Source organism: Akanthomyces muscarius, chromosome 6, assembly GCF_028009165.1.
Source record: "Akanthomyces muscarius strain Ve6 chromosome 6, whole genome shotgun sequence".
Lineage (NCBI taxonomy): Eukaryota > Fungi > Ascomycota > Sordariomycetes > Hypocreales > Cordycipitaceae > Akanthomyces > Akanthomyces muscarius.
Window position 1 is genome coordinate 543,294 of NC_079246.1, and position 24,631 is coordinate 567,924.

At 54.4% G+C, this 24,631-nt stretch overlaps 7 protein-coding genes across 8 annotated transcripts; 3 read left to right on the plus strand and 4 right to left on the minus strand.

The window, feature by feature from the left end:
- Positions 1–1,743: 1,743 nt before the first annotated feature.
- Positions 1,744–2,883, plus strand: LMH87_000205 (uncharacterized protein; the record flags this gene model as incomplete). Its single annotated transcript, XM_056198073.1, has 1 exon — positions 1,744–2,883. The coding sequence occupies one exon, from the start codon at positions 1,744–1,746 to the stop codon at positions 2,881–2,883; it is 1,140 nt and encodes a 379-aa protein (XP_056055058.1).
- Positions 2,884–7,626: 4,743 nt separating this feature from the next.
- Positions 7,627–9,013, minus strand: LMH87_000206 (uncharacterized protein; the record flags this gene model as incomplete). Its single annotated transcript, XM_056198074.1, has 5 exons — positions 7,627–7,658; positions 7,727–7,776; positions 8,340–8,548; positions 8,741–8,810; positions 8,955–9,013. The coding sequence occupies 5 exons, from the start codon at positions 9,011–9,013 to the stop codon at positions 7,627–7,629; spliced, it is 420 nt and encodes a 139-aa protein (XP_056055059.1).
- Positions 9,014–10,527: 1,514 nt separating this feature from the next.
- On the plus strand, positions 10,528–14,187 carry LMH87_000207 (uncharacterized protein; the record flags this gene model as incomplete). 2 transcript variants are annotated; one of them, XM_056198077.1, is made up of 1 exon in its annotated part: positions 10,528–14,187. In XM_056198077.1, the coding sequence occupies one exon, from the start codon at positions 10,528–10,530 to the stop codon at positions 14,185–14,187; it is 3,660 nt and encodes a 1,219-aa protein (XP_056055060.1). The 2 variants fall into 2 exon arrangements, with proteins under 2 accessions (XP_056055060.1, XP_056055061.1); XM_056198076.1 differs by having other exon boundaries at positions 11,335–14,187.
- Positions 14,188–14,713: 526 nt separating this feature from the next.
- Positions 14,714–16,009, minus strand: LMH87_000208 (uncharacterized protein; the record flags this gene model as incomplete). The annotated part of the gene is made up of 3 exons (XM_056198078.1): positions 14,714–15,486; positions 15,545–15,671; positions 15,776–16,009. The coding sequence occupies 3 exons, from the start codon at positions 16,007–16,009 to the stop codon at positions 14,714–14,716; spliced, it is 1,134 nt and encodes a 377-aa protein (XP_056055062.1).
- Positions 16,010–16,620: 611 nt separating this feature from the next.
- Positions 16,621–18,126, minus strand: LMH87_000209 (uncharacterized protein; the record flags this gene model as incomplete). The annotated part of the gene is made up of 3 exons (XM_056198079.1): positions 16,621–16,828; positions 16,893–17,327; positions 17,402–18,126. The coding sequence occupies 3 exons, from the start codon at positions 18,124–18,126 to the stop codon at positions 16,621–16,623; spliced, it is 1,368 nt and encodes a 455-aa protein (XP_056055063.1).
- Positions 18,127–19,478: 1,352 nt separating this feature from the next.
- Positions 19,479–21,560, minus strand: LMH87_000210 (uncharacterized protein; the record flags this gene model as incomplete). The annotated part of the gene is made up of 6 exons (XM_056198080.1): positions 19,479–20,170; positions 20,236–20,370; positions 20,426–20,815; positions 20,914–21,110; positions 21,208–21,278; positions 21,384–21,560. 6 exons carry the CDS (start codon positions 21,558–21,560, stop codon positions 19,479–19,481), a joined length of 1,662 nt encoding a protein of 553 aa, XP_056055064.1.
- A 727-nt stretch (positions 21,561–22,287) lies between these two features.
- Positions 22,288–23,667, plus strand: LMH87_000211 (uncharacterized protein; the record flags this gene model as incomplete). The annotated part of the gene is made up of 3 exons (XM_056198081.1): positions 22,288–22,578; positions 22,649–23,025; positions 23,103–23,667. The coding sequence occupies 3 exons, from the start codon at positions 22,288–22,290 to the stop codon at positions 23,665–23,667; spliced, it is 1,233 nt and encodes a 410-aa protein (XP_056055065.1).
- Between the last annotated feature and the right edge of the window lie 964 nt (positions 23,668–24,631).

Consider the following 24,631-nt stretch of genomic DNA (forward strand, 5'->3'; position numbering starts at 1 on the left):
GATGTATTTGTGTATTTCGGGTAATTGAGCGGCCAAGGTCTCGAGATTTTGCTCTGGTGAATGGATGGCAAGAAGAAAGTTTGGTTGAGGATTTGTGAGCTGATGTGATGCCGGAGCTCTGTTTCGCTTTTTTTCGTCCTAGAGCTCCAAGTGAATGGGTCAATTGGACACGCAGCAGGTCGGATTTCGATGGAGAATTGATGGCAAGGCAGTAGAGTCGAGGGAAACTGCCTCTCGGAGCCCGTCGCGGATGCTGGCGCGGTTCGTTGCTGTTGCTGGCGATGCGATTGCCGTTGGTTTTCTGTCGAGGGTCGTCGAGTTCCAGGAACACGGGGGTTCAAGTTTTTCTGTCTGCCAAAAAGCATGCAGCATTGCCTAGAGTGGAAAGTCGCGGGCTCACGTGCCTAGTCACGTGGAGCCTCTGGTGGTGGTCTGGACGGCTTACACGCAAGCTAGTAGAGCGGGATGCTTGCAGAGACAGTTTTGTTGGTCCCAGCGCTGAATTGATTTTGACTTGTAGTGGCTAGTATCGATGGTGTCGTTTCGGCTTTATTAGTTTTATCCTTGGAGAAAAAGGGGGTTTTGTTGGATATCATCTGGTGGCTGTTTCGAGTCGTCATCCGCAGCTACAGAGTTGGTGGAGGGGAGATCGGCGGTAGCGCTAGGGGTCCAAGGGCTAGTTAGCTGGCATCTGGTTCCAAATGGTTTACGGTTTATTAGGAAGAGAGAGGGGTTGTATCATGCCAGCCAAGAAGGAATTTTTTTTCCTCACACTGCATAATAAAGGGTTCATAGCTCAGCTGGGGCAAGAAATGTGTACTAGAGGAAATATCCGTCTCATCACCTTTGAATTATGCAAGCCTGAACCAGGTTGATGCCTTGTACGTCATGGCGAGCTTCACCGCTGCGCCGTGTAAAATGAAAGGAAAAGGCGCGGTGCATTACTCCCTATCTTGCTCCGTACAACCACTCCAAAGAGATCTTCAACCATGGCCCCAGCTCCTTCATTCGCAGCGTGACACAAAGGGAGACCCTTGTCGCGAAGCTGACCAGGTTGTGGCATGCAGCCAGCTTATTAGGGGTCTGGCCTGTAGAGTACAACAGCCTGGTACTGCCTCTGTACTGTGTACTTGAAGACGGCGCAGAGCGACCCCCACATCCGCTGTAGCTTGCACCTGAAGCGGCAGCTAATCTCTGGTACCGAACTTGCCTTGTTTGCTTGTTCGGCGACGTACCGTGGCAGGCACAGCTCTCCGTACCTACAGTGGTGTAAATCAACGAGGCCGCCTAAAACTTGCTGCAGCATCACACCAGAGCCCTGCCCGGCCCTGAGCTTCCCCCGTCACTGTCACATCCGCATGCTTCCTTCACGTCATCAATTTATTCCTGCATGTTTCTCACTTCTCACGCAGTCACACCCACCTTCTCCTCCTCTGCGAGCCTCTTTGTCTGCACAGCTTCATCCGCCAGCTTCATCCGTTGATTCCCAAACTTCAGCCTCTCGTACATCCCCGATTTTTTGCTTGCGCCCGCCTCCGTCATCCTGGCGATCTGACATTGTGGCTCCACCTCGTCACGGACACGCCAGACCTTGTGATCCCGACAACGTCCTGCTTCGCCCGGCTTGTCCTACCTCCCATTTCTCCTGAACAATAAAAAAAACATCGTCCTCGCTTCCCTACCATACTTCCTCTCCGACACGCTGCAACCACACTTTTGATCCGCCCGTTTGTCCCGCCCATCATGAGTCTTGCCGACGCCGAGCCCATCACTAGCGGCGAGAGGCTAGCACAGCTCGACATTGCAGACGACAGCAGCCGTGGCACCTCGACACCCCGTGCAGCTGCTGCCGACGCCGCCGCCGCCGCCGCCAACCCTGCTGCTGCGTCTCATCAGGGCGACGACGACAAGACGGCCTCCAAGGGCAAGAAGCGCGCCCTTTTTGGCTTTGGCAGAAAGAAGCAGTCTCCGCCCGCGGCGGACTCGCCGACGGACACCAAGCCTCCGTTGCTCACAAAGGATTCCTCCAAGCTGTCTGGCGCCACGCCCGGCACGACGCACTCGACGCAGAGCTCCCGCGACTACCCATTTCCCTCCTCGCCCACCCGTGCGCTGTCTACCTCGCCTCGCCTCTCGTCTCCCGCGGGCTCGCAAATATTTGAGCGAGATGTCCAAGACGGTACCGTTCTCATGCCCAACTCGCCAGCTATCCCTACCCACATTCAGACGGAAAACTACATCCCCCCCGTGCTCGACGATGCCTCCGAGGCCATCACCAACAATAAGCTCGACCCCGATACGGTGGAGATTGTCACGCACTCGTCGCATCAGCCGGCATCTGTCACTGTTACGGGTGCGCCCAACAGCCCCAGTGACCAGCAGTCCTCCACAGAATGGGCGGCCGAGCTGGCGTCGTTTGCCGATCGCATTGGTGTCCCTGGCGAGACTGCTTCCAATTACGGATCACTAGAATCGGCAGATGTTCGGAGGTTGTCCTTTATCTCTTTCGCCGACGTGGTGCAATCTGAGCATAGTGCTGGGCTGGGAAGCCCGATGTCTCGGGAGAATATAAGCCTGGCGGGCTTGACATCTTTACCCCCCTCTGCGTTGAACCGATCTCCTTCACCCATTCGCTCGCCAGTCTCGAGCCAGGGCTTCGGAACCTCGCCGCCAACCAGCAACCCCGGCAGCATGAAGGGCGTCGAGATGAGCCCGCCGCGCAAGCTCATGGGCAGCCCCAAGAGCGCCCAGCATTCTCTCGCCGCGCCGAGCGACCTCAATATTGAAACCATGCGACAGGCTCTTCGACGAACAGGAAGCACAGATCTGGCCAGCGCCCGCAGCATGCCAGTGAGCCCCATTGACGGACCTGGCTCTCGCTGAGCACGAACACGCGACATACATATATTTGGCCACGAAGCCTACTCTACTTGAACGCTTTATTTGCAATAGCTTGGAGTTTTGAGGAGAAATTTCTTTGCGGCAGAGATTTGCTGGCACGCGCCGTCACGGAATATCTGGGCTTGCTGTCTGCGACATTCTTTATACATTTGTTCATTCTGCCATGTTGCTTGGCGTCCCCTTGCAAACACTCCAAATCTCACAAAAGGCATGATCAAGGCAGACAATCGCCATCTGCTCAAACCTTACCATTGTATCCCACTTATGGATATATGCTACTCTTTCCTTATAGTTGCCGTCACTGGAGGAGTCTGACGCCATGCGGGACATGCCGTTTCTCCTTTGTCTATTTGGCTTAGCCTTTTTCTTTTCTGTTTTCTTTTGATTTTTTGATATTGTCGAGGGATTGTCGAATTTGCAGCATAGGGTCGGGTCGGAGTGGTTCAGGGTCAAATCTGGCACAGCAACAAGTACATAATAATGAAATCCTCTGGAATACCTGCTCAAGGCAAACATGCTGTCGGTATTGCGCGTGAGGACGGAGATATTTGCACCTGTCAACGCACTCCCGTGCAAGACCTTTTTTTTTCCCCGGAGTCTCGGCGTCCGGGTTTGGTCTGCACCCCGTGGCTGGACAAGGGCTCGTGAGGTGACGCCTCACGCATCGATGTCGCTGAGGCTATAAATAGAAAGGCTTCATTATGTGCTGAGACATTTTTAAATGATGGAAAGGGATATTTTAGCGTCTGTGCAAAGTTGGAGGCCTTGCTACGACGGAGGTATTGTATACATGGTCACTACCATGTTTTCTGAAATTCGTCAACTCCACTCGGAGAGGTGGGATCGGCTCGGATACTCGCTAGAAACTTGTGCTTTATCGGTGGATTTTATTTTTGAACTCTGACGAGACCGGGCAAAAAAGGAAAAGGAAAGTCCTAGACGAAGAAGATTTTCTAAAAATAACAGAGTCTTGGTGTTAAAAGGGGCGCGGTGGCCGAGCAGGCACAAGGTCTCAGGTGCATCGCCACGAGCCAATACCGTAATGTCCGCAGGGGCAAGGGGGGTGGCCGACAGACAACTGTGTGCAAGGTGTCGATTTATTGGTATACTGAAAAGTCGCGTTTTGTTTCTTTCCTTTTTTTTTGCTGCTTTTTTTTAACTCGTTTCTAAAAACAAAATTGCCTTCGGGTCTAGAGGGCAGCCGCCGCGCGCATAGTGCTGAAGAAAAATGCCCCTTCGAATGACCATTTTCCTGCTCTGCTAGTTGGCTTCTTGAGAATGCAGCCAGTGAATTGAAGAAAATAATACGCTGTAGATGGGATTTTCTTTGTTTGAAAGCGAAAGATGGAACATAAACGTGATCCGTGGAAAAGTTGCTACAAATTGTCTTGCAATTTCTTCTTGGGCAAGAAACAGATGAACACTCACACGTTAGCCTAGACGCATCCGTGGGCCTCGGCGGTTTCAGGACTTGACATGCGTATGTGGAAGTTGTCTGAATGAATCTGATTGACTAGCAGTCTGCGTCTCGTTCAGCGGAGATATCCAGGAAGCTATCTATAGATGAATGTCAAACTGTATGGCAACCAGATCTATCAACTAGGCGACCAGATAACAATGTATCTGAGCAATTAGATCTATGGCTATTAGTTAGATGAGACTCTTTTGCTTCTGTGCCCAAATATTTCCCTGCCAATCCCAGCCGTAGGCACTTCAAACATGTTTTGTCAGACAAGCATCTAATGGGGATGCAACTCACTGCTTGCTGTTGAACGAAATCAAAAAATGGTTCAACGTAACCTCGATATTCTGTGAGGCCCGCTGATCCTACGCTCAACCCTCATATGTGAGATATATGGAAGGGTCATTGTATGACCTCGAGGTACCGTTGATGCACCGCAATACCTGATAATCTATTAAAGATGGATATAAAATAAGGAAGAAAAAGGACATACCTTAAATGTGATCGCGCTCGCTGCTATATGCACACGGCGCACGCGTAATAGATTAGAAGGGTGCCGCTTGCGATGGGTGGTGGTTAGACGTTTGTCCCAGGGTGATGTTTGATGAATAGAGTATCCAGGATATACGAGGTACCATTGATGCACCGCAATACCTAATAATCCATTAAAAAATAGATACAAAATAAGGAAGAAAGAGGGCATACCTTGAAAGTGGTCTCGCTCGCCGCTTCATGCACACGGCGCACGCGTAATAGATTAGAAGGGTGCCGCAGGAGCCCCGAGTACCAGGGGCGTCGAAAATTGTTAAAAGAATGCTCCGTCGCGATAAGACGTCTTGAGCCGGCCAGGGATAGGTAGGTAGCCCCGGAGTTCTTCAATGGAGCAACTCCGGCAGCTTTTCTACTAACTTCCCTGCCTTCGCTATCGCCATCACCGAGTCCTTGAGCGCGCTGAACAAATCCTCCAAGCTAACCAGGCATGGCCAGACAACTCCATCGACGAAGTTGCCCAGAAAGGATTGTCTCCTGGAGCCGGGAGGGCGCTCGGGCGAGAGGCGGAGGTGGCGGGTAGCGTGCTGCAAGACGATCACGACCGGAGCGAAAATAACGTATATTAAGAAGGAACTGAGGCACATCGATTAGCGGACAGAAAGGTTACTTACAAGTTGTCCAAACGTACTGCATCTTAGGATAGGTGAAGAGGAGGGGGGTTGAGGACCACGCTGCAAAACTCAGAGCGTTGCCATATCATCTTGCAAACAAGTTGGGAAGGTACGATTAAGCAGTCCTGTCGCGCAGCCACGCTAATGCTCTGGCTAGACGCGCTCGACACACCTAATTCACACGAAAAATAACTTTTCTGATACCTTGTCTTTAAATACGGTGTACCCTCGACCTTGTGAAGTAGAGGAGTGATGCCAATGCAATGGTGATTGAAACAGACCTTTGCCCACCTTCCGAACCCAGCACATAACCGACCGACTCATCCACTATTTTATGAACACTCTACGTCAAAACCCAGCGCCATACTTGAGAGAGAAGAAGTAGATGGACTGAAAAGAATTCGTCAAGCTCGCGTAGACTGGGCTGCAGAACCACCTCTTCGAAGCCCCCCAGTGCGAGCGCAGCTCTTTCAGACCAGGTCCGCGGGTGCAACGACAGCCGAACAAGTCGCAGAAGATGTCGCCATAGCTGGAGGCTTGTTGTCAGGCGAATTTACAAATCAAAAGCAGTACTAGTAATAGTACAAGTCAGTGTCCTTGTGCGCTCTAGTGGTGGACATGAAAGAATGCGATGGGAGGAAAAGGATGAGAGCGTAAAAGAGGCATGATGGCTACATACCTCGGCTGGGGCTGGTATCGCTGTGCGACACGCGGAGCGAATAAGAAACATGTATATAGATGAATCACATATACAGCAATGCACCTGCGAGTATGTGCAGTGTATACGCCGTGAGGGACAAGCAGCGGCAGTGAGCCAAGTGCTCCCCCCAGCGGAAGGGTGACGAGGTGAAGTGCCCAAGGCAGGTTCATCGTGCTATGAAACACCATGATGTGCAGTGCCCACAGTAGACCCAGACGTAGTCTTTTTCCGTCTACATCCTGAGAAAAGGTGAATCTCGGTGGCTCCTCCGTGTCTGCTGTCGGTGGTGGCAACGACCAGGCCTCGCCCGCCATAGCGGCGGCCAGATGGGAGGCTGTCGTGTACTGTGCAAACGCCGCGGGGATGGTGATGCAGGCAATCACACAAGCATGTGTGAGAAATGAGAGTGGTAATTCGATGATGGTGTATATAACAGACATTTTTCTGCTTTGGACAAGTATTTCCCTCGGCCGTTTGCGATTTTTTGCTTCTCTTTGGGGCCTCGCGACAAGGTCATAAACGATGAAAGATAGTCTTGGTGTTGGGTGGCCGGGATGGAGCAGTAAGATGCGGAAAAGGAAACGGAAAGGACAGAAAACTAGGAATCCTTTTTATGAACCGAAAAAGTACAACTTTCTAAGCCCCAGATTTGACTTTGAATAGGAAAACAGCCGGGGTAGAAGGCTTGCGCCGCGCAAAAGCTAGATGACCACAATTGTCCAAGGCAGACCTCAAAAAGGACAAAAGTCCAGACGTCAAATTAAGGGTAGCTTTTCTTGGCTTCTTTATAGTCTTTTTTCTTATTCGGTTCTTCCTTTTCATTTATTTCAAAAAAAAAATTCGTCTGTTCCCTTTCTTACGAGACTCAGAATAATGGATTGGGGAGCCCAAAATTAAGCAAAACTCGCCGCTCTACGCCTCTATTATACAGCTCGATGGCGTACATAGACGCGCGCAGTGGCGCACACGACAACCTCCCGACAACAAGCCGCAAAACTTACATGTTAGGACGCAAAATGCTAACCAGTCACTGCATCGACATGGAAACAATGCAGAATCTTCCTTGAAGAATCAGCAGACTATAGAAAGCAGCCCGCTGCGTCCTTGTACTTGATACTTTCTCTCCCAATACTGATCAATTCTCTTATCTTGAGCCTACTTCAGTGGTCACAAATAACACAACCTGTCCAACATGTTCAACTCATATGGCGTGGATGGCGTGGCTTCATGACGGTGCCAGCAGGCGACGCGGTCATGTTAACATCCTTAGCACGTGTTTCGGAACGAGTTCTGTAATTTGGCGCTTTAACCCCCGCGCGGAGTCGCAGAGCACGGCTGACTACTGCACGACGGCCCACCATACAATCCATTTATATGTTTCTGATTTTTTGTGTGCCCTTTCACCAAGTTTGATGATGGGTGGCTTCCGCCGCTAAATCTAACATGTTAGTGTAGGGTACGTCTTAGTGAGCATGCCTCATCGCCGGAGCTTGGCCGTACTGGGGTATTTGTTGGTGGTGTTTCGGTCAAGACCGTGGGGCGCCAAGTGCCTGGTGTAAAGTACTGTAAGAGGCTAACTTGGCAAACATATTGAATTGCTTTTTCGAGATGGCATTGAAGAAACTGCACGTTTCGTATAATTGCTTTTTGTGGTGGTCGAGCCCCTGGCATCCTGTCTCGGAGTTAAGCATGAGTCGTCAAACAATCACTCTGGCTGGCTCCATGAGTCAAGTTTTGTGGCGTGTGTCTGTGCAACTGCCGGATCGACCACACAGGATGATGTACGCAGCCTCGTCATCATGTGGCGGGCATCAATTGAGGAATCATCTTTCATCCGCTCATTCTCAAAATAATGCGCCGATGATCGTCGTCTGCAGGAGCCGAGGGCCCAGGGGAGCGGACATTGCTACGGGCGGGCAAGCTGTTGCGGCGCTTCGGGCAGACAAATTGGGACAAGGCAACGCCAAAAGAGGACTTGGCTTGGAGTCAGTTGACATGAGAATGCGACGCTGCATGGTCAAGGTGGGAAGGGGGAGAAGAATCAAGTTAGGCGCTAGTGTGTTGAGGCTGGTGCGGTGTGATGCAATCTCGCAAGCTTGTTAGCGAAGCCTACACGGAGTAGAAGCAAGTGGTGCGAGCAGGGGCGGAGAGTTCTCCGTAGCCATAGGAGAAGATGGAAAGATGGACGAGGCCAGGTTGGTCTAGTTTCCGTGGCCCATCCAGAATTGCAGTGTGTGTGGGATCCGTTGGCTCGGGTCGAGGGGAGAAGACGGTGAGGGAGAGGAGATGGGACGAATGGGTCAAGTACTGGTTAGCGATGAACTATAATTTGTATGCTATTGCACTGAGCCATTGCTCTGGTAATTGCTGGAGGTGAGTACTGGTAATAATAGGCGGTGGGTGTCTGAGGGATGGCCGATGGGCGTATGCAAGACATGGGCAGGGGCTCGAGCATGAGAGCCGGGGCCTATTGGGGTCCAGGCGACGGGAGAATGGTGAGCGAGGACGACGGACGACATGGAAAGACGGGCCGGGCCACGGTGTCTTGGTCGGAGGGATCGTGTCATGGTGGTGATGATGGAAACTGGGTTGGTTAGTTAGCTTCAAGAGAGAGACGGCGTTTGCCGTCGGGTGGCAGATGGGCCGGCGCAGACAGATTGTCGTGGGCCGAGTGCGGAGGGGATGCGGCAGATGGATGCAAGCACTGTAGATGTATATATATCCGTACCTTCTATCCGTACGGATACTTAGCAGTAAAGGAAAGGGATGGGCGGATAAATGGTACATTGGCGGAAGATTGATGATGGGGCTTGTCATGGATGATGGGCGCCATGTTCCAGCCTCTCTGCCTCTTTGCTCGGGGGGGGAGGCAAGGAGGCCCAGAGGCTGAGGGTTTAGTACCAGCACAGGCGTAGGCCAGGCCTGAGGCCTGAGGCTTGAACCCACTCGACTCAGCCACCAAGAGCGCCATTGCCGCATCCGTCCATCCGCTGAAGCAGGTTGGCAGGGTCCGACGCAGCTGGCTGGCCTTCTGTACCGCTTCTGTCACTTGTTCTTTTTTCTCGCCTCCCCGCCCAAGCCGCGTCCCTGCTGCGAACCGTGCTCGTGCCCTGAATTCGTTCCATTCCAGTCGGGTTTTAATTGGTTTTGGCTTGAATTATATCCCAGGATCGTCTCTAGCCCTGTCTGTACTGCCTCTTGGAGCTTCGTGTTGCAATTAGTACTCCTGAACCCGTATTTGGTCAATGCTGTGCGTTCCTGTCGTCCAACTCGTCGCGCCGGTTCTGCTGTGATGCCATCCTCAGACACAGGCTGCAGCAAGGCACCTGTCTAGCCTCATGGCATCATAATGATACCAAAAGATACCTCGGACGCCTCATAACAGTTAGTAACCTCCAGCTGCTATACATCTCGAGCTAGGCTCCAGCTGGCTGGCCTCTATTTACCTTGGGCTAGTCAGCCACAAACCACTGCCCACCAGTTCCCCGCTCGCCTTCTCAGCCTTTCCACAATCCCACCTGGGCCTGGGCCGGCCTGTCTGCTGCACTGCACTGCACCTCTACCACCACCACCTAGCTACCTAGGTACCAGCACCACTTCTACCCACCACGCCGCCGGGCCTCTTGCTTCTGGCTTCTTGCTTCCTGCTTCCGCCTGCTCTTTGCCTTTTCAAAGCCAACGATGCTCTTGCTTCTCGCCTGCTGACGAGCATCCTCGACTTGACCGCGACGATACCTTCCGCTCTGCTGCAATTTCACCAACCTGCGAAGCTTCTCGCCTCTGCCACCTGGCTGCAGCTGCTTCCCACCCCCTCCGCCGAACAACCCCACGCCGCCGCATCGCCGTTTTTGCTCGCCCACCCTAATATTCACGCCGCGACCGCCGACACCACCACTGCCACGCTTTTCAACGTCTACTTCGTCGACTTGTCCGTCTACCGCCGCCGCCTCCGCCTGGAGAACGACTTTTATAAACGACCTTCCCGGCTTTCGCAAATCTCCGGACCTGCAGGCAGATACTCCCCCGCCTGCATCTGCCCACGCACAATAGTCGTGCCGTCTGCCTTGGCCACCGAACAACACAAGATTCAGCAAAATTCTCGCTGTCTAGTCTAGTCCTTGCTGATAGTTCAAACGTCTATCTCGCCCCGACCCTCCCGCCGCGAATTCACCTACTCCGTTGGCCGGCGCTTCCACGACGCCGAATTCGACCCCGCCTCCACCACTATACCCCTCCCACAGCTCAGCATTCAAGCTTGATGGCTTGACCTTTGTCATGGCATGAACTCTTTGAACCTTATTATGGAAGGACAGACAGCTCAGCCCGCTGCTACCAGTAGTGACGGGCAGCAAAACCAGACGCTGCAGCACCCGGACTCGCCTGCCACCACAGACACAGACTTCATTCGCGATGCCATCGATGGGACGTCTGCCGCCCCTCTAACATCGCCCTTTAGATCCAATGCCGCCCCAGGGACGGGCCCTCGAGCTTCCACACCAGAGCTCGCAGATAGCCTAATTAGTGGAACGGGGTCCTTGAACCTTGATGCCACACCTGTCCCTCGAAATTCCACCGCCGCCCCCGGCTCACCGCGAGATATCCCCGGCGGCACCGGGAGACGCAGAGGCATTGTCTTCAATGATTCCTTTACTGATCCATCCGAATTGCAATCATCCTCTCCAGTCGCCGCGAGGAGCTCTCCTGCCCAAGCTCGCCCTCGCACCCGCACCCTGGACGGCGCCCTCATGGCCCAGCGAGCCAGCCTCAACTCTTCAGACCAAAGAAACCGCGTCGGCAGCATTAGTTCGTCCATGCCTGCTGCTCAAATATTCCCGGACGAGCAAAAAGAGTCTTCCGTCCTCGCCTCTGCATCTGAATCTCGCTCGTACGCTACTCCAGCTCTACCCCAACGCTCTATAGACACGCCCTCCACCCCGTCTTCCAGCAGGGATAAAAAGGCCAGGCAGCGTCTGCTTAAACACCGTCAAAGCTCTCGTCCTAGCTCGCCCGTCATGTTTTCGGCCCCTTCTGTCGACTCCATGTGCGTGCCCGTCGCCGCAGAGGACCCAAACAACCTAGTTTCGCTGATGAAGACGTTGTGTGGTCGCATGCGCGGAGAAGTTGAGTACCAGTCCGAGCCAGGTGGCGCATGGTATTCTGGTGTTGCCTACATCGATGAGGAGGCGGGTAGTCTCATGTTCGACACTAATCAAGGCGGCTCTTTTCATATACCCATTGTCGAGGACTTGCGAGGCTGTACCGTTGTCCCCGCTGAATATACCCAGGGCGAGAGACAGTGTATCGAGTTAACCACATCTACCCCCACGCACATGCTTCTTCTTCCCGCTGTCCACGAAGATCTAGAGCTATGGCTTGCTGCTCTGCTCAGCTGGCAGCAACTGCGGCCCAGCCCCATCAAATTTGCGAATGGCAAGCCTGGGAGTCCCACGGCGCCTTTTCGACCCGATTTGCGCCCTTTCGGCAAGTTACCCGACGAGAGCAAGCCAAGAAACATTATCAAAATCGACAAGTTGATGCTTTGGGACAAGGGCGTTGCGCCAAACCCAAGAGCCGCCTTTCAACGCTCCTCAACAAGAGACGTCTGGTCGCCTTCAGCAGCCTGGCGCCGGGTATCGTGCATCTTGCATGATACCGGCGAGCTGACCCTCATGCTCGAAACGGATTCCATTGTCTTATCTCACATCGATTTGACGCAGCTCTCAAGGCATGCTATACAGCAGCTCGACCGAACCGTGCTTGACGAGGAATTTTGTATCGCAATATTCCCCACATACGCCCCAAAGGCTTCGCGCGTCTCAGTCTTCCGTCCTGTATACTTGGCTCTGGATAGTCGAATACATTTCGAGGTTTGGTTTGTCCTGCTACGTGCCTATGCCATCCCGGACTTGTTCCATCTCGGCGACACGGAAGACGATGAACTTATCAATATTCCGGATACGGAATACGAGACTGAGGGTGAGGTATTCCGTATGGGAAAGGTAGTTTCGGTTCGAATAACGGAAGCAAAAATCAAAGCTCGACCGACTGGACTGGAATACATTTTGCCCGAGAAGTCGCACAAGATAGAGCAGGACCCATTGATCGGCAATTACTTGGCGGAAGTCATCCTCGATGGCGAAGTACGAGCACGCACAACCACGAAATCCATGACCAAAAACCCGTTCTGGCGCGAAGACTGCGAATTCACAGATCTGGCACCCTCGGTTCAGGAATTATCCGTTGTTCTGAAGCGTATCGAAGGCATGGATGGCAGCAGAGGCGGTTTCCCTCAAGAGCTGATATGTGGGACTGTCCACATTGCTCTTGATCAACTTGAGCGCGGCCAATCACACGAAGACTGGCTACAGATCAGAGACGAGAAGCAGCAAGTCATTGGCTCCATGTTAATCAGGCTCTCTCACGACGAGCACGTGGCTTTGCTGACCAAAGAATATGACGCGTTGTCCGAAACATTGCATCGCTTCCCGACCGGCCTCACTGCTCTCATTTCTGCTGCGCTTCCTGGACAGCTCAAGCAATTGTCCGAAATATTTCTCAACATCTTCCAGGCTTCAGGCGCTGCGTCTGAATGGCTGCTAGCGCTCGTCGAAGACGAAATCGACGGCCCAGGTAGCCAGACATCGATGAAAAAGTACAGATTCAGCAGCAGGCTCAAGTCGAACGAATCAATGGAATCGCCCAGTGACCGTGAGCTGATTGTTCGCGACATGAGCAAGTCGCTAGCCGGCGAGGCGAACCTTTTGTTCCGTGGCAACACTCTTCTAACACAATCGCTCGAGTTTCACATGCGACGCTTGGGCAAAGAATATTTGGAAGAGGCTCTGCGAGAAAAGGTCTTCGAGATTAACGAACTAAATCCAGACTGTGAAGTCGACCCCAGCAAGCTCAACGGAGCTGATCTTGACCAACATTGGTCTCAGCTCATTCGCATCACGTCTGGCATTTGGCAGTGCATCGCCCAAACGGCGAACCGCATCCCGCCTGAACTTCGACATGTTCTCAAATACATTCGCGGAGTCGCTGAAGACCGCTTCGGAGAGTTTAAACGTTCCGCTACTTACACGGCGGTATCTGGTTTCTTGTTTCTACGCTTCATCTGCCCCGCGATTCTGGCGCCGAAGCTGTGTGGTCTACTACGAGACTTTCCTCGCGCCAGAGCACAGCGTACCCTTACACTGGTAGCAAAGACGTTGCAAAAGTTGTCAAACCTGGGAACCTTTGGCAAGCGCGAAGAGTACATGGAGCCGATGAACCGGTTTCTCACATCGCATCGATCGGTATTTCGCGAGTACATCGACCAAGTCTGCAGTATCCCATCGGACCGCAGCGTCGTTGCTCCTCCTGCCAACTACAGCACGCCAAACACGATTTCCGGACGGCTTACCCCTACATCGAGAGAAGGCCTTGGTAGCCTCCCGTATCTTATTGACGCACCTCAGAGTTTTGCTAGCTTGGTCAAGTTGTGGACAAGCGCTCGGCCAAACGATCTCAAGACAGAACAAGCCGACGGTGAACTGCTCATTTTCAACGAGCTGTGCATGAGCCTGCAAAAGCGAGTCGACGCCTGCATGGCCAAGGTTGGCCGCTTGCGCGCTGCCGAAGCCGCCGCACGTGGAACACCCTCGCGCCTCGCCGAAACGCTTGAGCAAGCTGCCCTCGCCGAGCCGCTCCGCTCGCCCTACAGCGCCGCGTACACCGCCATGTGCCACGATGTCGACCAGATGCTCAGTGGCTCTGGCAGCGACGACGGAGGTAGCAGCCGTCGCCGTAGCAAGGACCTACGCCGCGGGCGCGACGGGCACGACGCGCGCAAAGCCAGCGGCTTCTCCTCGCGCGGCACGCCCAAGAACCGGAATGGCAAAGTCGGCCGCACGTTGCTGAGCGGTATCATGAAGATCGGCGGCCGCGCCGAGAGCCCCGATTTTAAAAATCGACAATGACGCGGACACTTTTGTTTGATCACTAACCTCGTCCTTCACTATATATATTCCGGCGAGGAGTTTTGTTTTACTTGAGAGGCCTTTTCATATCTGTCTTCTTTTCTTTCCTTTCCTTTTATGCCGGACAGGACGGCGGAAAATATCCAGGGAGGGAGGCCAATTGTCTTTTACGCACATACACACATATATATCAATCGGACGAAAAGTAACAGGTGATTTTATATGATATGACTCACTCTCTCTTTTTTTTTTGGATGTGGGCGGAAAAGAAAAGAAATGTTTTCCGTATATACAAAACACAAAAACCCTGAATCACTTCACAATCTCTCACTACTTTCGTTTGTGTCTTGCCATTTGGATTATGCTTCGTCTAGAGCAAGCAACACGGAAGCAAGTCCCGAGGGAAACAAGCAAGCGTAAGATTCAGCTCATCTCTACAAAGCATACATTTTGCAATTTCTTTTTAGTAATGTGATATGGCTCTGAGCAACGCCTCCGTACAATCATACATGGGGGGAAAACCCGCCTATTGGAAAAACTTCTTATACGCCGCCTTTTCCTTGGTAGCGCGCGCCGCCGCCTTGTTCTTGACAGACTTGAGCTCGCTGGCAATCAGAGCGTCGTTGGGCGCCAGCTTCTGCGCCTCCTCGAGGTCCTTGATGGCCGCCTCCTCGTCCTTGAGGCGTACGTTGGCGACGCCGCGGCGGTAGAGGGCCTTGGCGCGATCCGCCTCCTTGGCGCCGGCGGCCGCGGCGAGCGCCGCCGTGGCGCTGCGCGCGCACTCGGCCCAGCTCTCGAGCTTCATGCTGAGCAGGGCGCTGTTGTTGTTGAGCGAGAAGCGGAGGGCGTCGAGGGCGGGCTTGGTGGCGGCGGGCTCGTCGTCGAGGTCCGGGTCCTCGTTGAGGTACCGCAGGCCCTTTTCGTACTTGTCCAGGCCGAGCTGCAGGTCACCCGCCTTGAAGGCCTTGTTGCCAAAGTCCTTGCAGGCGGCGGCGACCTCGAGGATCTTGGCGGCGGGCAGCGGCTGCTGCTCGGCGGGGAAGTCGTCGGGGAAGTCCTCGTAGGGGTCGCCGGTGACGTCGGGCTTCTTGACGTCGGCGGCGAGGGCCTCGTCACCCGTGAGCTCGCCGCAGTCGGCGATGAGGGCCTCCTTGTCGGGCTTGTCGCCGGACGTGGTGCGCAGGTTCTCAATCTGGCGCACGAGGGACTTGCCGCTCAGGACCTCGCCAAAGACGACGTGCTTGCTGTCGAGGTGGGGGGTGGGGACGGTCGTGATGAAGAACTGCGAACCGTTTGTGTCTTTTCATGCGTGGTTAGGGAGCATGTCGAAGATTGGAGAGAGGTGTCGTGTGCTTACTGGGACCAGAGTTGGCCATGGACAGAAGGAAAGGACGATCGTGCTTCTTGGGGAAGGCCTCGTCGTCGAACTTGGCGCCGTAGATGGACTCGCCACCGGTGCCATTGCCCTCGGTGAAGTCACCGCCCTGGAGAAGAGAAGCATGTGTGGTTAGCAACGGAGCCGAGGCCGGTAGTGCATGTGCACGAGTGCGCCGTTTGCGTGAGCGCTGCGCCCGGGCCAGAGGCTTACCTGGATCATGAACTGCTTGATGACGCGGTGGAAGATGGAGCCCTTGTAGTGAAGCGGCTTGCCTGACTTGCCCTGGCCCTTCTCGCCGGTGCAGAGGGCGCGGAAGTTTTCGGCCGTCTTGGGCACGAGGTCCGAGTAGAGCTCCATGGCGACGCGGCCGGCAGGCTTGCCGCCAATGGAAATGTCAAAGTAGACGCGGGGCCGGGTGGCCTTGTCAGCAGTCTCGGAAGCCATTATGAAGCTTTGGGGGAGATTTGGGGATTTGTCGGACGTCTGTGGTGCTCGTGTCGAGGTTCAGTTGAGCTTGCGAAGCTGAGAAGCGCCCAGCCAGAGCTTATGCGTAGCGCGGGGTCGAGCGGGGTGTGTTGCAACGGGCAAGGAACAGCTGTCTTGGGTGGCCTGCGTCGCTGATTCTGGCAGTTCTCTCAACGAAGCCAATGCAGAAGACAGTGGAATGTCTAGATACGAATGGGGTATAAAGAAGAGGTAGCGTAAACTCTGAGTTGGTAAAGATCAAGTTGGAAACTGGCGAAGCGCTGGACTTTGTTGCTGCGTTGGTAGTGGGGGCGTGCGCAAGAACAGGGTGGAATCTCGACGAACTCTTGACCCGCCGGCAGCCTCACTCTATCCAAAACGCATTCTATTTATTTACTCTGTGACAAGCGCTTAAATGTCAATAAAACTACCCATGTGATGCTTTTCGCTCATTAAAATATATATACAAAAATGCGACCAGCGCGCATCAACGGTCAATGCATGGGCCACGCTAGCATATGTACAGCTTCCACCATGGATGATTCTTGCTGTCACGTCACCTTTCGGAACCTGCCGTCCAAGTGCTTCAGCTAAGCTTTACACGAGAAAGGCGAAGGGATTTGGCCGTTTGCATAGGCGTCCACGAGCTGGCGAATCGTGACGTACAGACCAGCGACGCAGATGAAGGCACCGATCAGAACGGTAACGGCGCACAGCAGAAACTGGCCCCATTGGCGACGCCATTCGCGGAAACCAGCGCCGTCGTGGTACGAATCGTGAAGCCAAAACATGCCGGCACTATCATCCATTCAAATTAGTAACTGAAACAAAATCCAACGCGACAATGCAGAGCAGCACTTACACGCCATAGGTGAACCAAGCGGCAAACAGCGAAGCAGCGAGACCGACTAGGTAGTTGAAGATGGGCACGCCAGTGGCAAGGAGGAAAGCCAGCGCGTTGCACAAAATAATGAGGACAACCCAGGTGCCCCATCCAAGAATAGTATGGCTGTGCAGATGGTTGGACTTGCGGAAGATGCGCACAAAGATGACCTTGGCGGCCGTGTGCGCATAAAGGGCAGCGGCGAGCAGCAGGTTCGGGATGGCGATACCATACGAGACCTTGGCCCAGTACGGCGACAGCGAGGAAAATGACGGCGACAAGACTGCGCTTCCGAGGTATCCGTATGTAACGGCCGCGAAGATGACGTAGTAGATGGTTGTAAAGGTCTGCAGGCAGTAAGCCGAGCGCATCGCGTACTTGGGCTCTTTCATCTCCGAGATGAGAACAAAGAACCTAGAAAGAAAAAGCAAAAGGTCAGTATGGTGTAATACCGGAGATGGAACCGAACAAGATTGATTAGTACGTACATGAAGTGGCCAGCAAAGGAGAATACGGGGTTTGTGATGGACGCAAAGGCAGAGTAGAAGTTGGACGTGACAGCCGCCTCGACGGAGCGACCAACGACAGGCTCCTTTCCAGCAGCAACCATGGCCACCAGACCAGCGATGAGAATGCTGAGAACGCTCAGGATGGAAACGTATCCGAGGCCGTGGAAAGTGCGCGGCAGGGAGACGACCAGCGAGGCAATGGTGAAGATGGCCGTGTAGATGAGGTTGCACAGCTTGCTGTCGCTGAGCGTCGCGAGCGCAATCTGACCCGCGAGCAGCTGGCTGCCGGTCGCAAAGATGGCAAAGGCAAAGGTGCCAAAGGCCATGATCTCGCGGCCGACGGGCCCAAACATGATGTAGCCGGCGTCGGCCATGGTGTGCACCTCGGGGTGGCGCAGCTTGAACTGGACCAGCAGCCACGAGGTGTAGGTCGCAAAGACGCCGAGGAAGATGATGATGATGATGCCGGGCACCATGCCGACGACGGCAAAGGCCGACGGCAGCGAGAGCATGCCATTGGACACAATCTCGGCAATCATGAGGATGGCGACGAGCTGCCACGACAGCCGCTTGTACTTGATGTCATGGTGCTCCTCGGAGCCAAAGACGTCATGCGCGCTCTCGCTACCGCCGCTGCTGCTGTGGTTGTCATCATACAGCGTGGCATTGTGCCCGTTGTGCGGCTTCTTTTCGGTGACGGTCATGGTTTCTTGTTTTTCTTTGGTGAGCGAGCAGAGAAATTTTTGGGGCCTAACAAATGGCGAGACGTTCTGTCGACCGCTTTTCGTTATTTGTGGCTTGAGGCTGTTTCTGCTTCTGGAAGGAATAGAAGCAAACGCCAATGTCTCACTGGAGCCGCTTTTTTTCTGTGCTGAAGAAAAAAAAGGACAGACCAGACGAGACCAAAAAAAAGAAGTGCGGAGGCGAGATTAAAAGAGAGACACAACAAGGTTTTTGCATGAGCCGACCACGCTCGTCGACAGCGAATGGGCAGGGGAAGGAAAAAGGAACCCGGCCACGCTTGGCACACGCATATTAAACACAATGGAGACTGGAATTTCTGCATGGCCACGTTTTTAGGTCCCCATGCCGATGTAACCTTTGTCCGACCCGGCTGCCTCGTTCTCCCTCTCGCCATGCTCCCTCGGCCGTCCCAGCCCGCTTCGCCCGCGTTCAAGATTGGCGATGGGGTCGCGCGATGGAGAGCTGGAGAGGTCCCCTCGAGCTAGACAGGATACGACGGGGACATTTTCGGGGCTTGTAATGAATCCGCTCCACCACCGCGCAGGTTCTTTTTATCTAATGGGCAAGCATCGCCGACGCCTGAGTGCAGAGCCTGGACCATGGAGCCCTCCGTTCCCGCCTTCTAGCGTGGTTTTATATTCGGGGCGACTCGTCTTGATAGGCATGAATGCCTTCCTTGTCCAGAAACTAGTTACATCGATAGTGCTGGGCGTCGCCCACCCGAAAAAAGAGGGACTTTTTGGCAATTCTTCAGGGGCAAAGGCTGAAAGGGCCATGCGCAAGTTGCCAAGACTCCAATGGTGGGATGAAAAAGAGATTTTTTGTAACATTCGTTTTTGCCACGAATAATTAGAGTTGCCACTAGTTACCCGGTTTCAGCGCAAAAACGGCCAACGCGGTTAATAAACGGTAACTATGTTTTAAGCTCTGCGACGGGAAAAGACAATGTGGTGTGGATTTTTCAGCCACGCCTTGTCATGAACCCGCGGGAGACCGCCTGCCGCCGTCAAACCCTTGGGTGTGGCAGCGTGCTAGTCATGCCGTAAAACGCCATTGTGGATGGCGGTTTTAAATAGCCCGCTGTAGAATTGGATCTGGGAGTTTCGTGAGAGTTGACTTGTCGAGCGTCGAGACAAGAGGCCCAGGGATCGCGGTTGCGGCCCGAACAACGCCATCCCGCCGACCATTGCCGCTTTTTTTTTTCTTTTGCTGGATAATCGTACGGGGCCAAGGGCTTGGCCTCGGGTCACACAAGATGTATTGTTTTAGAGTGAACCATTAATCATGCCAAATTGTTCCCACATGAGTCTATTTACAGGGTCCTTGATTGCTGACTGCCGCGGCTCAAATCTGGCGCGTCCCCTGGCTTCTGTACAAACTTGACGGGGCCTTCATATACATGCCGGCTCCATATAAAGTAATATGCCATGGCCCATATCACGACCATGGTGAAGATGACGGACGACCAGTTCATCGACTGGGCGTCGAGCGTCGGCAGCGGCACCGCGGGGAAAAAGGCGATGATGAAGACGAGCGAGAGGTAGCAGATGGCGATGATGTTGACCGGCAGGGCCCAGGCGCCGAGGGAGAACTTGGCCGGCGGGAGGGCCTCGGGGCCGCCCTGGCACCGGCGCCACGCGAAGCAGCCGATGCAGACAATGTACGAGACCATGAGCGTGCCGGAGCCCAGGGACACGAGGCTGTTGAATGCGACGGTGCTGCCGATATTGATCAGGGATAGCAGTATCGAAATCACCGTCGACAGAACGACGGCGTTGACAGGGACGCCTAGCGTGGGATGGACCTGCGAGAGCCAGCCCGAGCAGGGGAGGCCCTTGTCGCGGCCAAATGCAAACATCTGCCGAGAGGCAGAGGCCATGATGGTCACGCAGGAAAACGTGTTCATGAGCAGGACGACCGACGTCAGAAAATTAGTGGCGGGGTACGACTTGGTCACGTTAAAAATGACTTGAATAAATGGATATCCAGTCTTGGTTTTAAGCACTGGTCGCCGTAGTTGTTAGTCTTGTTCTCTGTGCATAACAAAAGCTTGCGAACATTGTGCTTACCTTGTTCGAGATCGCCGATGCAGTAGCAAAAAGTAATGGCTGTAAGCCAGCCCATCAAGCCATTGAGGTTGATGGACCACATCATGCTTTGTGGTAGCGTCCGTGCCGCATCCTGCACCTCTTCCGCCATGTGCACTGCTTTCATGTTAGAAAACTAGTTCTGCCAAGCATGATGGCAACATCAACGTACCAGATGCATCTGCGCCGAGCAGGGGCAAGACGCTGGTAATGAGACCAATCAAGGTTGACAGTCCCGTGTTATTCCAGCCGCCGTCGTGGAACTCGGTCCATACGATTCTGCTGGGCGTCCGCGGCGAGAGAACCCACAGCGGCACCAACATGCAGAAGAAGCCAAAGATGTGAACGACGAGAATCGCACCTTCGACCAGATTGAGCCGCGACGCCAACAGCGTGTTGAAGAACAACGCAAAGACGATAATGGCAATGACAAACATGGTGCCATGCCAGCGCTCAAACACGTAGTTGTCGTAGTTGAGCGCCAGCAGGCCCTGGATCTCGGTGCCCGCCTGAAAGGCAATCGAGGTGACGAGCGTCTGCCAGCCAAGCACGCCCAGCCAGCCTAGTTGAGGGTTGTTCAGCATATCAGTTTCGTCGTGCGGGCGTCGCCACAGGGCTGCTGCCGCCGCTGGGGAAATCTAGATCGGGCGCGACACGTACCGACAACGTAGCTCAGGACGGCCTGGTAGCCGGGCGGCGCAAACTCGGACACCCAGTGGTATTGGCCGCCGGTGGTGGGCGCCACAGACGCCATCTCAGCCATGGACGCATACACGGCGTTGAAGCCCGCCCACGCAATGAGCCATGTGTAGATGAGGCCGGCCGAGCCGCCGTTTGTGAGAGCAAGCGACGCGGTGCTAGAGTGAGGGCGAACAGAAAAAGGCGTGTCAGGTCATGTTTTTTTAATGATGCGCACGCGCATGTCTGGGCTATAATGGAGGGTCACCGACGTACCTGAGGAGTGACTCCCATGAGCACATGAGAATGGCGCAAAACCCCAACACGGTAAGGGACTTGAAGTTCCGCTATTTACTCGCAAGAAAAACATTGAAATTAGCGAACATGTATTTCATGGGATGTGCCGCACAAAGGCTGGTGAAGCAGCGCGGGCAGGCGGCAGCAAAACTCACCCTCATCTCCTGAATCTTGCCCATGCGGGCCATGTCGCGTTTGTCGTTCTCGTTGCCATACTTGACGAGGTCCTGACGCGCCTGCTCGTCCTCGTCGTCAATCATTTCAAACGTCCGCCGCTCTGCTGCGGATCCCATCTTGATTCCGACAAGGCCGCCGCTTCCATCGGCCGACATTTACGGAAGAAGAAGACCGACTGAAAGGCAAGATGGAAGAGGTGTGAAGATGTTTCCTTTTTTTGCCCAGTGGTCCGTCCCCGCTAGCTCTCTCACTGCCGAGACGTAGAGGGGAGAAAAAGGTTGTGCCAGAGAGAGCCACACGCAGCCTGGAACCTGGCCAATCGACGACGGCACTCGACGGGCATCAACGACTCCTCCTCCCTGCATCGGTGGAGATGGGGGCGAGTCAAGGTTCATGACAGCTAGTTTCATCAGCTCGAGCAGGGTCTGTCTCCGCAAGTGAGCTAATCAGCCCCTAATTATCTCTAGCTTTTTTTTCCCTTGTGCTGGCCTTTTTCTCACCTCGACCGAGCTAGTCAACTAACTAGTACCGTTCCGCGTCCAGCCGGTTGACCAGAAAGTTTTAGCAAGGTAGCACACATCGGATGGAACGGTTGCACCAGGCCTTCTCAAACTAGATTCGTACTAGTTACTACACAAGTCCCCTTCTCCCACGCGCGCACCTGAAGGCCAGCTCTGTGGCTCTAGGCCGCTTGAACATCCCGCTCCGTTCTCTTTCTCGCAGCAACAACCAAAACTAGGCCACGCTCCTGGCCAGAGCCTTTCTTCATGGCCGCCTCAGTACCGTCCATAAATTTTCTCTGACCCTCTCCTTTGCTTTTTTCGAAAGGAAAAAAAATTTCACAAACAAAAATCGCCAAGATCCGCGCGCGGGGCTTTGGTCATGGCTCGCCGACAGGCTGTCGAGCAGCTACCGGCCTTTGCCACGATTGACCACGATGACCGCCGCGGCGCCCTCTGGATCGCCGCCATCCTCAGCCTCATCTTTGTCGCCATGACGTTTGGCGCGCGGCTGTACGTGCGCAAGCACATGCTCGGTCGGGACGACTTTGCGAGCATGGCCGCCGTCGCCCTGGCCCTCGCGCAGTACGCCTCGCTCTTTGCGGGCATGCCCTCGGGGCTGGGCACCTCGAAGCTGTCGGTGACGCAGGGAAACGAGCGCAAGAATGGCTCGGTACGTTTTTGAATGAAACGGGTGCAAACATGTCAAACCGTACACTGTGCAGACTAACACGGCAGAAAAGCTACTTCTCACATCGCAAGCCGTCTTTATATGCGGCATCTACATGGCCAAGTTTGCCGTGCTGCTGGCCACGGAGCGTCTGCTCGCCGCCAGCATGAAGACGGTGCGGAGGATATGCATACTGATCCGCGCCACGCTGGGCGCCGCCGCACTCGCCTCGATCCTCCTCATCACCATCCGCTGCTCCACGAACGGACTACTATCACCGAAAAGCCAACGACAGTGCAGCGGCCTCGGCCAGCGCTGGGTCATCATCTCGATCCTCGACGGGGTCACCGAGCTGGCCATCCTCTGCGTCTTCTATGGCCTGGTCTGGTCACTACAAATGCGGCTGGCGCGCAAATGGATGCTGACCATTCTGCTTGGTCTGAGAATACTGTAAGGAACAAGAAGAAAACCTGCGTCTTCAACCCCGTCGCCTTCTACAAATAAGCTAACAATCGATGCCCGTTCAGTTGCCCTGTATTTACCGGCATCTACACGTCCGCGATCAAATCATACTCGAGAAGCGCCAACCCAGAGGTGCAAGTCATGTCGCCGCTGGTCTGGCAGCAGGTGGCGCTGGGCTACTCGCTCATCGCGGCGCTGCTCATTGCGCTGATACCCTTCCTGCGGAGCTTCCACACGGGCATGGTCATGAATGTGCAAAACATGGGCAGCGGCGGCGGCGAATGGGGCAGCTCGGCGCGCTCCCGCGACAACGGCTACCGCCTCAAGAACCTGTCCAGGAACAACGGCAGCAGGCTGGGGAGCAGCAAGCCGCGCAGCGTGCCCCTCTCCGAGACGGAGGTGACGCGCTCGACATCGCGCTCGGGGGACGCGCCGTCGGCGTCGTGGCGCAGCAAGAGCCGTTCGGAGGACGGCGGCTCGATGGACGAGCAGCAGCAGCAGCAGCAGCAGCAGGGCCCGGACCCCCTTGTCATACAAAAGACGGTCGACTGGTCCGTGCAGTATGAGGAAGGCGAGGCTGGGGGTCTACAGCACCCTGGCTTGCCCGGGTACTTGCATCAGCAGAACTAAAAGTGCGGCGTTGGGAAATGATGTCTCACTGCCGCCATCAGAACGTTGCGCCTCGGGGCGGCCGGTTCTGCCCTTGGGAACGCGTTTTGAAAAAGGGCGAACTTGTTTGTTGGATACGCGATACCAGAGAATTACGAAGCCCACAGAAGGCGAGGAGGGCTGGTGGTGAATTATACAATGAAATATCATGAGCATAGCGAATACAATATAGACTCTTTTTTTTCCCCAAGCCCTGCCAACTTCTGACGCGGGCAAGACATTCAGAAGGTGCCGGTTTATCATTCGAAAGTGCGCATCGATCCAATCACAAATGCGAGCTTCCCATCGGCAATCAGACATTGTGTCTGAAGCTTTGACAAGGACCCATTTCCGCAGATGCCACGATTGACTCTCAACGGCCTAGTTTTGCCGATGCTGAGGGGAAATGCAACACTACGGCGCAGGGATCGTAATTCGTCTCAATCAAAAAGCTGCCGAAGCGAAAAGCATTGGCCAGCAGCCGAGCGGAAGAGTTTCCGCTTGTCTCACAGACAGAAAGAGTAGGATCGGCCATTTTGGCACGAGCCAGTGTCTCGCCATGGAAGAAAAAAAGCAAAGAACCCAGTTGGCGTCGCCCATCTTTGTTTCCTGCTGGGGGACGCACCAAGTAAGAGTGTCCGCGCTGCAGACGAAGTGTCCAAGGCAGCACCCCTTGCACCCAGTCGCCTCGGCGCCCCGACCATTTTCACTTTTCGAAATGAAGCCGCACTTTTCATTCTGCTCGAATCATGTCTCCAGATGCGTACTGTTGCCACCAACGGACCAGGGCGAGGAAGAGTTGCGCGCCACCGATTCGCCACTGGCCAGATCCAATCTGTACGTGGCTCGTCCCGTCGTTCGGTAGTCAACGCACGGGCGGGCTGTTTGTGCGGCCCGAAACTCAATCTCGCACATGCTGATTACAAGCAAAAAAATATCAAATCGG